The sequence below is a fragment of the Piliocolobus tephrosceles genome, chromosome 3 (assembly GCF_002776525.5).
Source record: "Piliocolobus tephrosceles isolate RC106 chromosome 3, ASM277652v3, whole genome shotgun sequence".
In the NCBI taxonomy this organism is placed as follows: Eukaryota; Metazoa; Chordata; class Mammalia; order Primates; family Cercopithecidae; genus Piliocolobus; species Piliocolobus tephrosceles.
Window position 1 is genome coordinate 121,207,568 of NC_045436.1, and position 14,296 is coordinate 121,221,863.

At 35.3% G+C, this 14,296-nt stretch overlaps 1 protein-coding gene across 1 annotated transcript in view; it reads left to right on the forward strand.

The window, feature by feature from the left end:
* Positions 1-14,296, forward strand: part of TMPRSS11A (transmembrane serine protease 11A) — a 60,076-nt gene that overhangs the window by 20,603 nt on the left and 25,177 nt on the right. Inside the window, exons 2-3 of the mRNA XM_023232162.2 lie at positions 1,390-1,511; positions 3,312-3,430. Coding sequence (XP_023087930.1) covers positions 1,390-1,511; positions 3,312-3,430 — 241 coding nt within the window. The remainder of the gene's footprint in view (positions 1-1,389; positions 1,512-3,311; positions 3,431-14,296) is intronic.

Sequence of the window (14,296 nt, forward strand, 5' to 3'; positions counted from 1 at the left end):
TTTCCTGTATAATGTTAGTATCATTCCTGCCTGACTCTCACAGATTTATATGATTCCTACTCTGTACCAGGTGCCTTATTGGGTCTTAGTGGTAAAAAGATGAACAAGACTAATGCAGCCCATTGAGAAGCTATCTGGAAGTGAACATACATGCAAACTAATATTTGATTTAATGTGATAAGCACTGTTGCTGATCATAGGTGCCAGAAGAACAGCAAAGAGTTATTTTTTCCTCCAAAATTGTGGAAAATGTTTATTCCTGGTGTGATGCAATATAAAATACACAGCATCACCTTTGAAGTATTCTTACCAAACGAATTTAACCAAAATCTAATCAAGACTTCAGATCTAAAGAAAATCTAAAGGTAATCCAATTTATAGGAAATGAGGGATATAGAAGAACAAGTTAAATAATACCACAGGAAAACATTCAGACAAGTTCAGAAAGTAAGACGTTCTAAAGGACGATTAGCTTGATCTCTTCAATGGTCAATGTTATTAAAAACTCAAAAAGCAGCGGGACTCTTTTAGATTAAAAGAGATTAAAAAGGCATAACAACCAAGTGCACTGCATGGTCCTCAATTATGTCCTGGCTTTTACAGACCATTTGTAATTATAATGAAACCATGGAGGGAATTTGAAGATGGACTGGGTATTAGATGATATGGCAGAAATATTATTAATTTTTTAGGAGTGTTAATGTATCATGGTTATGTTGGACATATCCTAATTGTTTATAATAATGATTTGGTAAAAAGACATGATGTCTTATTTCACATTAAAATATAGCAGCAGAAAAAAATAAATGAGTCAAATATGGCAAAAGTGTTAACAATTGATGTAATAACATTATATATATATATGTGTGTGTATGTATATATACATATATATATGTAATGGATGTTCAATTATACTATTCTTAGTAATTTTTTATGTCTGAACATTTTCATAATAGTTAAAAATAAAAGATAAAAGATAAAAATAAATGAGATAATAGATTTAAAATCACTTCGTAAACTCTAAAGTGATAGATAGATAGATAAAAGAGATAATAAAGTGCTGGAGAAAGGCGGAATGGTCCCTTTTCAAGCATATGTGCCACCTTGCACTATGCTGCTAAGAGAAACCATTCCTGACTGCCACAAAGAGGCCACCAAACGCCTCTAGAATAGAAACCAGGAGCAACATTAGGATTCCCAGATCCTGATTGCTTTTTTTTTTTTTTTTTTAGCACATCTTCTCAGGCTAAGATGACGTTGAACAAAATTAAAGACCAACAGCTTTTTGCAGGGAAAGGCAGGCTAGAGCAGCTTGAACTTGTCTAAGGAGAGCTGAAAACCTGCAGCATTACTATCTGAGAGTAACCAGTGGGCCCTTCCTTTTTGCAGGACAGTAGGATTTGACACCCAAAGAAGGTATCTGAAGCCATGGATGATTGCCGTTCTCATTGTGTTGTCCCTGACAGTGGTGGCAGTGACCATAGGTCTCCTGGTTCACTTCCTAGTATTTGGTAAGTAAAATTAAGGATTTCACTCTATTTGATTTTATTTTTTGGCAAAGCTTCATTTACATAAATGTAAATGTAATTTCATCTAAAAAACTGCACATTTGCCTGCAAATTTTCACAGAGTATGTTTAATTGTTTCAGTCATTTCATCAATAAGCAAGTACTAAATGCTTATTATATGTGACTACTTTTCTGGATACTCAGGATATAGCTTTAAGCAAAGTAGACAGATTTCTAATTTCCTTAGAACTCTCAATCTAGATTTGTGTGAGAATCTACACAAAAAGATCAAAAATTTTAATTGTCTGAAACTTACTAGTAATTATAATAAACAACTCATCACCTATTATATATTACAATGAAAAGCTATCATAAATTAGTTACTAAAATTGGCTCTTTTACTCATGAACCATCATTTTCTGTCCAACATCTCTAAGGCAAAAGAAAAGCACTTGTCTAATAAAATAAGGAATTTTAAAATGATTGAAAACCTATAGTATGACACAATATTATCATTTATTTTTAGAGAAAAAAATTTACTCTTTCTAAAACAATATTCGGGGAGTATATTTTTATCAATAAATATATTTGTAATTATACAAATAATGCACTTCAAGATTCTCTTTTTATATTGAGTCTCTTTCTGAGAATACAAGCCATTTATATTTTTTGACAAATCTCTACAATGTCACTCTCACATGAATGTATGTGATAAATAACTCAGGCTGCTCACTTTAATGGTCTTATCTGTCGTCACCTTCCACAGATTAAATGGGGGAGCAAAGACTCTATTTGGAGCCTTGAAGGGCTTAAGATCATAGTCCTAGGCCTTATATGACAACCCCAGCTGTAGTTTATACCATTGGCAAAAGATTCTCAGGTCTGTTTATTTGGTTGCATAAAAGCCCCTTTACAATGAGAGTAAGGTTTAATAACAGTATGACCTATATGGATAAGTAATCAGGACATCCAAAAAAAATTACAAGGTGCAGAGATTTCCCACTTAAGACATATGCCTTCCTGATATCCCTGTTTCTTTCCTTGATTTGTAGTCTAGAAACCCACTGCCTCTTCCCTGAGCCAGGCTTCTCAAGGATTTAGGTTGTCTTGTGTTTTTTCCATTCTCTATCTTTAACTCTGTAGCTTTCTTACCCTCCCTGGGCTTTACTCCTCAGATTACCAAATTCCTTGGGAGTCCCAACTACTTTCCTTTCTTACATTTCCTAATAGATTTATCCCTGTTGCACACTAGTCTCATCTTCAATCTCAAGACAGCTCCTCTCTACAATTTCTTTTTAAGTTTTTCTTAGTGTGCCTGACTGTCTTGTTACAAATCAAAATTCACAAGGATGTTCACTTATCTCTACTTCCACTACAGCATATGGTGGTACACGTTTCAACTCAGCAAGGAGCAATGTAGCAATGAAATGTTCAAGCTCTACAGCTAGACTGTCTGGATTTAAAGCTTGGACAGGCCACCTACTAGTTATAGAACAAGTTACTTAAAGCCTCTGTGCCTTAATTTTCTTATCTGTAAAATGAAGGTGATACCAATCTTAGAGAGCTGGTGTGTGGATTAAATGAGCTAATTCATGAAAACTGCACAGGACTGTGCCTGGCATATTGTAGAAACTCAATAAATGGCAGTTACTATAATTAATACAAAACATTAATTTTTTAAACAAAATTTAATTATGAAGGAGCTCAGGGACATATTCAAGACTTTATATTGGCCCCACTGTAATTGGGTTCTGAAATCTTTGTCCAAACCATTTAGTTTCCTATTTTTCATTTCCATTACAGACCAAAAAATGGAGTACTATCGTGGCTCCTTTAAAATTTTAGATCCACAAATCAATAACAATTTTGGGCAAAGCAACACGTATCAACTTAAGGACTTACGAGAGACGACCGAAAATTTGGTGAGTCAGGTAAACTTCTTTTTATCACCGAATAATGCAAGTGGAAGGGATTTTGTGGATCATTTCTCCATTTCTAAAAACATGATTTTTCAGACCACCCACATTAGAATCATCTTGCAGATTGCTAGGCCCCATCGCAGACTTGTTTAATCAGAGTCTGATGAGATGGGTAGGCCGGGAGAGGGGAGTAAGGGAATCTGCATGTCTAACAAATGGGTGATTCTAATAAGCCCCTCTTTCTAACTTAACTACCTTATTTAAAGGTAAGAGAATTGAGGCCAAGATATCCTAGCCCATTTCTTCCCTAATTCCACTAAGCTTCCCCAGTAGAGAAGCCTAATCATACCAAAACTAGCTTTCATAAGTCCACACACTTTTTTGTAAGACTACATTTTAAGATTTTGAGTATTTTCAGAATTTACGTTCATCTTGTAAATATATTGATAGAGACAAAAAACTCAGACGTATTTTGTAGTAATCAAGTCAAATGCTAATAATTTTGTTAAAGCTAAAGTGCAAGACTGCTCCCAAAAAGAAAAAAGCACACTCAGTTGTATAATCATTCCACTCAGAATGCCCATGAACTCTCACTCGATAACTAGGTTCAAAGTAATTTTTCTGACAAGGAAGCACAGAAGCAGAGAGTTATTTTGAAAAGAAAGAAAGGACAAATGTGCTGGTGTGTTTTAGTCAAAGAACCATTTTTAAGACACTTTCTTTCTCAAATCATTTATCATTTCTTCCTGTGATCATTTGCTCCTTGTCCATAGTATACCTAATGGCATCATATTTACAATAATATCGTAGAGTTTATAATCTCTATTTTCAGTTAACATTAAATCATGCACAATTTTTTAATTTTGTGGTTTCACCTTTCCCAACCAATAATTAATGTCTACAGATTGATATAGATTCTTCATTCTTACACATGTAGAGCATGTTATAAAAGAGCATTTGCAATCAATTCTTGAGTTATGCTAGGATGAACTTGGAGCCTGCACCTATACACCCAAATACTGTCTCTACTCCTCCAGTCCTAAGTGACTCCACATAACCTCCTCAATGTAAGAAAAGAAAACTCTTAACTTGCCTTAGTTAAAAAGATAAACACATTCTTTGAATAATGGAAAATGTTACAATTTACTGGGAAATTTTGAAATTTGTTTAACTGATGTTTTATGGCCAACTACTGTTACTGTTGTTGTTGTAAGTCAACTAAGCAATTCTGTCTTCACTGAAGTAAACGGACAAGAATGCAATAGGTCTAAAAGAAGTGAGAGAAACGCAGAGGTGCATGATGAACAGAAACTCTATTGAAAAATGGACTTTTAAGTTTCAGCTAAGCATGTGCTCCTTCAAAGGCTAAGACTAAGTTAAATAAGGACCTATTATCATCATGGGTACCTACAAGACCCTTCTCTGGTTGTCATTATTTATTTATCCTCCTTTATCACCATAGCATAAATGCTTACCCTCCCCCTTGCAGGCAACCATTCTATGTTTCATGTGGTATTCTTTTGTTTGTATTCATTCTTACAAAAATATGTTTTGTTTTTTTGCATGCACATGCTTTTAACTTATATTCTGTGTTATAAATCACTTTTGTTTTGCCTCTTTTTACTGAGAACTTTTAAAAAGATCTTTGTTACTATATATACCTTTAGTTTATTGCTGTTAACTGCTAATTCATAGTGTGTATCTACTATACTTTACCCACCTGTCATGCCAAGAAATGCCACACTAAACAGACTCCTACTTACCCCCTTATAGACCTATGCAAGTACTTCTGGAATCAGAATTATTAGGTCACTGAATGTACATATACTTAATTTGACCAATTGGTGCAGGTTTGCTCTTCAAAATGGCTGAATCAGTGTGCACTCCCATCTACAATGTATGAGGATTTCATGTCCCCACATCTAACCAACACTTAGTATCTTAGTATGTTTAGGCTACTACAACAAAAAATACCATAGGCTGGGTATCTTAAACAATGAACTTATTTCTCATAGTTCTGGAGGTTGAAGATTCCAAGATGAAGATGATCAAGGATCCAGCAGCTGTCTGGTGAGGGTCTGCTTCCTGGTTCATAGAACCTTGGTTCATAGAACCTTGCTGTGTCCCTCATGGCAGAAGCCATAAGAGAACTTTCTTTTGTAAGGACACTAACGACTTTCATGAGAACTCCACCCTCATGACCTAACTATCCTCCAAAGCCCCCATCTTCTCTATCATCACTTTGAGAGTTAGGATCTCAAAATATAAACTTCAGGGGAACATAAACATTCAGTCCACAGCACTTGATATTATTTGACTTTCTGAATTTGCCACACTAATAGGTATAAAGTAGTATTTTATCTGTGATTTACTTTGCATGTTCTAATTACTAATGAGTCTGTGCATTGTTATGTATAATTATTAACTTTTTGGACTTTCATTTCTATAAATTGCCTGTACATATTCTTTGCCTATTTTTCTGTTAGACTTGCTTTTTTACCTTATTTGTATTGCTTTGCAGAAGTTCTTTGCATTTTCTGGATATTGATACTGTGTTGGTTGTAGACACTGCACTTATCCATTCCGTCTTCTACTAATATTGACCATGTTGTTCTTTACAAAACAGAAATCTGTAACTGAGGTAATCATTTTTTCACTGTTTTGCCTTATGATTGTATTTTGAAGATTTTCTTTAAGAAGTCCTCCTTCCCTTCTAAGACATAAAAATATTTTACTATGTTATTTATTAACCTTATAGTTTTATCTTTTACATTAGGTTTCTAATACATGTGAAATCCACGTTTGGATGTGAGGTTAGGTAGATTCAGTTTTTTAATTAATATAGTGAGCCAGTTTTTAAATATAAATAGCTAAAATATCTTGGCATTTCCTAATATGTGATATGATTATAGAGCTCATTGCATGCGTTTCTTGGCACCTGGGTCTTGCAGAAGAGGAAACATGGTCTGTCTCCTCAAACTGCTTCCAATCTTTTTGGAGAGATGTGAGTAACACACATGGAATTGAATATCATGACATGATGTAATTAAGGGCTAAATTATACATTGAGGACAGTAAATATAGAAAAACTTCAAAACCAGACAAAGATTCCCATGGTCAGAAGAGGCTTTATATGATTTTAACTCTGTTTAAATAAGACAGGTGTTTTTCTCCTCCCATCCCCCACCAGGTTAGCTTTAGAAGAATTACAGGAAGAGTTTATGCCTCATCCTGAGCCACACCTGTTTATTGTTGCTAAATCCCAGTGAATACAACCAGATTATTCTCTCTGTCCTATATAGGTGCTAATTAGACAACCAAGGAAGACAGGTGGCAAGTCCTGTTCTTCCTCTCTTTGGGCTTTACTGATGTGAATGCAAATTGAGATGTAAAAGTAAAATGAGTTCATATTTAGATACTGCTATAATCCATCCCTGTTCCCTGAGATAGTGGAGCAGATATATCCCATCTCTCATATCATCCTTCAGAGAAGAGTCCATTAATCTGACATTACTGATGTCTGATTACTGTAGGCTGGTCATCCTGCAGGCAGAGAAGCATGGTATCCAGCAGAAGCTGAGAGCATGCACTTTGAGGGAGGGAAGGATAAGCCAGGAATTTATGCTGAATGAGCTGGCTAAGTATACATGTTCAATAAGTTCTAGTAGAAGTCACAATACTTATGAAAGGAGAAGCATGACCATGTGCAATTGAGCTTTATGCCTCTTACTGTTTTGCATGTTCAAAACATGGTGGCATTAGCGTGATCCAAGGGTGGAGTTTTCAGCCATTTGATGTTAAAAGGTGAAGCGGAGGACACGAAACCCTTACTATGCATCCTCTGTGAGTCAGCCAAAACCAGTCTGGACTGCTACCTATCTTAACAAAGAAAAAAAGAGAAGGAAGATACAAATAAGCACAATCAGAAATGACAGAGGTAACATTACAACCAATCCCACAGAAATACAAAAGATCATGTGAGACTATTATGAACACTTCTATGTAGATAAACTAGAAAATCTAGAGGAAATGAGTACATTCCTGGAAAAACACAATCTTCCAAGATTTAATTGGAAAGAAATTGAAACCCTGAACAGACCAATATTGAGTTCATAATTAAATCAGTAATTTAAAAAACCAACCAACCAAAAGGAAAAAGAGGCCCAAACTAGATGGATTTACAGCCAAATTCTACCAGACGTACAAGAAATAGCTAGGACCAATTCTAATGAAGTTATTCCAAAAAAATGAGAAGAGATTTCTTCCTAAATCATTCTATGAAGTCAGCATTACCCTGATGCCAAAACCTGATAAAGACACAATGAAAAAAGAAAAATTGCAGGCCAATATCCCTGATGAACATAGATATAAAAATCCGCAACCAAATACCAGCAAACCAAATCCAGCAGCACATCAAAGAGTGAATTTTCCAAAATCAAGTAGTCTTTATTTCTGTGATGCAAGACTGGTTCAACATATGTAAACCAATAAATGTGATTTACCACATAAACCAAATTACAAACAAAAACCATACAATTAACCAGGCACAGTGGCTCACACCTGTAATCCCAGCACTTTGGGAGACTATGGTGGGCAAATTACCTGAGGTCAGAAGTTCAAGACCAACATGGTGAAACCCCATCTGTACTAAAAACACAAAAATTAGCTGGGCATGGTGGCATGGTGGCATGGTGGCAGGTGCCTGTAATTCCAGCTACTTGGAAGGCTGAGGCAGGAGAATCACTTGAACCCAAGAGGCAGAGGCTGCAGTGAGCCGAGATCACAGCATTGCACTCCAGCCTGGGTGACAAAACAAAAATCCATCTCAAAAAAAAAATTAAAAATTAAAAATTAAAATCATACAATCATTTCAATAGATGTAGAAAAAACTTAGATAAAATTAAACATCCCTTCATAATAAAAATCCTTAACAGGCTAGGCATCAAAGAAACATACTTCAAAATAATAAATGCCATCTGTGACAAACCCACAGCCATCATCACACTGAATGGGCAAAAGCTGGAGGCACTCTCCTTAAGAACAGGAACAACACAAGAATGTTCACTCTCACTACTGCTATTCAACATAGTACTAGAAGTTCTAGAAAGAGCAATCAGGCAAGAGAAAGAAGTAAAAGGCATCCAAATAGGAAAAGAGGAAGCCAAATTATCTCTCTTTACTGACAGTATGATTATATGCCTAGAAAACCCTAAAAGCTTTACAAAAAGATTCCAAAACTGATTAACAACTTCAGTAAAGTTTCAAGATACAAAATCAATGTAGAAAATTCAGTAGCATTTCTAAACAATGATGTCCAAGCTGAGAGCCAAATCAAGAACACAATCCCATTTACAGTAGCCACACACACACAAATGAAATACCTAGGAATACATCTAACCAAGGAGGTAAAAGATCTCTATAAGGAAAATTACAAAACACTGTTGAAAGAAATCAGAGATGACACAAATGAATGGAAAAACACTCCACGCTCATGGATTGGAAGAATCAATATTGTTAAAATGGCCCTACTGCACAGAGCAATCTACAGATTCAATGCTATTCCTACAAAACTACCAACATAATTTTCCACACAAAATTAGAAAAAGCTTTTGTAAACTTCATACAGTACCAAAAAAAAAAAAAAAAAGAAAAGAAAGAAAAGAAGGAATAAAAGCCTCAATAACCAAAGCACTCCTAATCAAAGAGAACAGAGCCAGAGGTATCATACTACCTGACTTCAAACTACAATTTAAGGCTACAGTAATCAAAACAGAATGGTACTGGTACAAAAACAGACACATAAACCAATGGAACAGAATAGAGAACCCAGAAATAAAGCCACACATCTACAGCCATCTGATATTCAATAAAATTAACAAAAATAAGCAATGGAGAGAGAACTTTCTATTTAATAAACGGTACTGGAATAGCTAGCTAGTCAGAAGCAGAAGAATGAAATTGGACCCCTAACTATCACCATATACAAAAACTAACTCAAGATGGAATAAAGAATTAAATGTAAGACCACAAACAATTAATGTAAGAACCCTAGAAGAAAATCTAGGAAATACTGTTGTAGACATCAGTCTTGGCACAGGATTTATGACTAAGTCATCAAAAGCAATTTCAACAAAAACAAAAATTGACAAGTTGGACCTAATTAAACTAAAGAACTTCTGTACAATAAAAGAAACTATCAACAGAGTAAACAAACAACCTACAAAATGGGAGAAAATATTTGCAAACCATGCATTTGAAAAGGTCTAATGTCCAGAATCTGTAAAGAACTTAAACAACTCATCAAGCAAAATAAACCAAATAATCCCATTAAAAAGTAGGCAAAAGACACTGCTCAAAAGAAGACATACAAAGCAGTCAAGAAACATATGAACAAATGCTCCACATCAGTAATCATCAGAGTAATGCAAATCAAAACTACAGTGAGATACTATCTCATACCAGTTAGAATGGCTATTATTAAGGAGTAAAAAAATAACAGATGCTGTTGAGACTGTGGAGGAAAGAGAATGCTTAAATACTATTGGAAATGTAAATTGGTCCAGCCACTGTGGAAAGCAGTTTGGAGACTTCTCAAAGTACCAAATAGAACTACTACTCAACCCAGCAATCCTCTTCCTGGGTGTATACCCAAAGGAGAATAAACTTTTCTCCCAAAAAGACAGATGCACTATCACATTAATTACCACAGTATTCACAATATCAAAGATGTGGAATCGAATTAGATGCCCATCAGTGGTGGATTGGACAAACAAATTGTGGTAGCTATATACATATATATTATATTATATTATATTATATTATATTATATTATATTATATTATATTATATTATATTATATTATATATATATATATTAATACCATGGAATACTATGTAGCCATAAAAAAAAAAAGAAATCATGTCCTTTGCAGCAACATGGATGTAACACCACAAGGAAGACACCGTTATCTCCTCTTTACAGGTAAGAGAACCAAGCTTCTGAAATTAAGGTCCATAGCTGGAAAATGATGGAGGGAAGATTTGAAGTCATCTAGGTAACTCCATACATGTGCTGTTTCCACTAAATTGTTCTACTGTCAAGAAAGGACTCAGTTAAGATAGAAGATAAAATTATTAAAATCTAAATCAAATCTTCTCTCATTTAATTTTTTAAATCCATAAAGATTATAAATCCTCTATGCTGTGCTAGCTCACTTTTTCTTGACAGATACATTAGATACACTCACTATAGAAAAATATTCTCATTCTCATTTCCCTGTATCAGTTTTTGGTGAGGAAGGCAAAGGTAGAAGGAACTGTAATAGAGACAGATGAAGGAAACTGATGTATATATTGACATAGGTATGTATATCTAGTGTGAACAATCTACAGTTGGAAGAAAGATGTGAATGAGTATGCTTTTTGAGGGAAGTTTTTTGAGCAAAGAAGTAATATGAACTATTTCTAAATTTCCTGATAAAGTTATAAATACAGCATAGTCTTCACAGGAGGATCTATTTAGTTCATCATTCATCATTCAGCAAATACAGCATGATGTGATGTTAGGCACTATAAAAGGCTAAGAAAAATGATTCTCTCTCATAAACAAATCAAATCGAGAGATTTAGAAGACAACAAATTTGGAGAGGACATGAACCTTCTAAATAATGACCTTCCCTTGCTTTGGGTATTCTGGTTTTAAATATTTTTAGTACAGCTTTAAATAGATCCAAATGAGATATTTTCCTCTTTTAAAAAAGTAATTCAAAGATCTAGGTTTTTGTGGTACACCGAAAGTTAATACTTTTTTCTTTAAAATCCTTAATTGCAAACTTTTAAATTCTATAAATATTTTGCCTCATAATCTCAGAAATGTAAACCAATTTGGGATATGGATATCTCATATATTGCTACTTGTTACATGTGATTAGTCACAGATGTCTGTCCATTTCCTTCTGACATTCCACAAAGAAACACTAAAGAAGGGCCAGTGCAATCAAAGAAATGACTGATGGCATCACCAAGTATCACATCCCATTTGATGATCTGATGACCTCTTTGTTTAGGGTGATCTGAAAGTCACAGTTTCATGGCATTCTCCACACCCACACAGCATGTATGACACTGGTCAGTTAGACCTGACTCCAAGAAGGCTAATAAGCCTCAAAATTCTGTGAGCATCACTCAGTGTCCAGGTTGACTAACCTCTATCCAGGCTTGAGAGAATGGTTCATAGCTGACTTCTTGGATCAAAAAAACACCTGGAGTTTTATATGGATATGACACAAACTTTAAAGGATTGCAGTAAAAACTACCAAGATTATGGTTCTTATTTTGGGGGAGTAAAGAAAATAGGCTGCCTTTGGAGAGGGGTGCAACAGTTTCTGATCCACTTACAAACTGCTTGCTGCCCATCAGTGGGTAGGAGGTCTTAGTGAGAACCTACCTGCATGCTCATCTTGAGGTAGGCACTATGAAGGCATTAACAAGCTCTGAAGCTACATGGCCCTTGTTTCAGTGAGCTCTGTGGCTCACTGCTGTGTCAACTTGGGCAAGTCACTTCCTGTTCTATGAAATGTGGATAATCATAGTACTCACCTTAGAGGGTTGATTTGAAAGCAAATGAGTTCAAACAAAATGATGTCTGTGCTTGGTGCATATATGGCAGATGACAGTGATTCCTACTATTATAATTATTACAGTCTTACCAAGGAGGAGCCTACCACAAATAATCAATTACCTGAAAATGTCCACAAACAGGGAAAAAAATCCCTTCCAATAATTCATGTGCAATTTTCTTTTTTTTCTAGGAGCATTGATCTCAACCTGATGTAAAGCAAACACTGTAAAAAGTCTTGTAAAATTTTCCCGGTAAATGCAAAACTTTCTGATAAATAAATTCTCACCTTTTTATTCATTTGTTTATTCAACAAAAACATACTTCAAACCAACACATGCAAAGCACTATGCTATTTTCTAGAGTATGAAAAGATAAATTGCCAGCTCTATGCATAAAGGGTTTGCCATTTAATAAAAGAGACTATATATTTAAATAAATATATAGTGAATATATTGCATAAATATATAATGAATGTCTACATTAAAGAATAGAAGGTGTAAGAGGAATTAGAAAAATTGAGACAGAAGGAAGACAGATTAGTTTGAGATTAATGAATATCCCCAAAGAAGGTATCATCTGAGATTGGCCTTGAAGGATAGTTGTGATTCAGGAATACAGAACTTGCAGAATGAGAAGGTTGCTACAGACCAAAGGAACAGTCTGAGAGGGTCGAGTATGCAGGAAAATGAGAGCCATGTCTGAAAGTACTGGTGGTGTTGAAGATGGGGCCGGGAAGGTTTGTCACAGAGGGAGAGGACCTTGAATGTCTGACATTGTGAACAGAGGCTCCAAGGCTCAAATTCTCTATTTCTACCTTGAGTTCAATCCTTGTGGCAATGAAACTTCAGTGAAGCTTTATTTAAGGTGAAAAGTGTTTTTTAAAAGCCCTCTTACATAATATCCTTTGCATGTTACTCATGTTCTAATTAGGAGAAAGCAATAGGATGTAAAGTTTTTTTCACAGCATAGTTTTGGTTTCTTTAATGCTAAGGAGCTCGTCTGGTGTTATGTTGGAAAAAACAGCTTTTATATTTCATTTACATTCCATATGCCAGTCTTTGGTGACATACGTACCTGCGGTTTGCAGTGTTAGCCACAAAACACTCCCTAAGTGAATACATAGACTGCTGTAAGGGGAGCCAGCCAGGAAGAATCTGCAGAGAAAAGCAGGCAACATGTATAAACAGAGCTAATTCAGGAATGAGAGCTGAATGTCTGGGAGAGTCTGTTTGTTTGAGTTGACAGCCTCTCCCTCACTCTTTCATTAAACACCCAACTAATCTTCAATTGCCCTCTTGGAACTTAATCTCAGTGTAATTTCTAGCATGTCAAAATCATCAAGCAGAAAGAGATACTACCCTGAAAGAGGGTCTTTTGTTCAATGCTAGGAGACAAACTCCAACTACAAAATTCTAGAAATGCCTTAAAGAAGGAGGTAGGATAGATTTACAAATTGCTAATGCTATTAGGTTGCATAGATAATAATAGATTTATAACAAGCTGGCACACAGCTTTAAATGTATAAGTTTCTCTGAAACTTCTGGGAACTTGGAATGCCAGAACGTTGGCCGAAAGAATGCTTCTAATAAGGAAAGCCATCATCTGCCATGGAAACAATTTCCAGGTCTTTAGAAAGCTAGTTTATACATAAGCTCCATTCAGCAATAAAACTTATGTTCATGTTTTCTCTGATTTTCCTCCTGTTGTAAATTCATTTTATAAGAATTCTTTTTACCAGTCCCTCTACCTCATTTCTCAAAGCGCTGTCCTCAGACTACCTGTATCACCTAAAGATTCCAAGGCCTCCTCCGATCTAGTAAATGAGACTTTTCTAGAGAGAGAGTCCTATAAATTTAAAAAGAAGAATCCTTTTTATTATTGTGATCACCAAAGTTTCTTCTGCCTAGATTCTTCCTATGTTATTTTTTCAGCTCCTATCTTCCCAGACAACCTAACCATTCAAAGATAAAATTGATGCTTGGTTTAGATATTCATAGCAGGCACCTTGCCAGATTGATGCTGTTATCCAGAGTCAAAAACTTAATCCAATGCCTTCACCAACAAGTTACAAATGGCCAGGAATCAATTGTGGTTGAACTTATTCAGAGGGTAACTACAAAACAAACTTCGTTAAATACCCAACTGCTATTTACTTTTCTTCTTTCTAAATTGTATCACTTTTCTCCCTGTTCCATTTTGTTTGCCTTTTTTTTTGTGGCGGTGGGGGGGGGGGGGGGGGGGGGGGGGGGG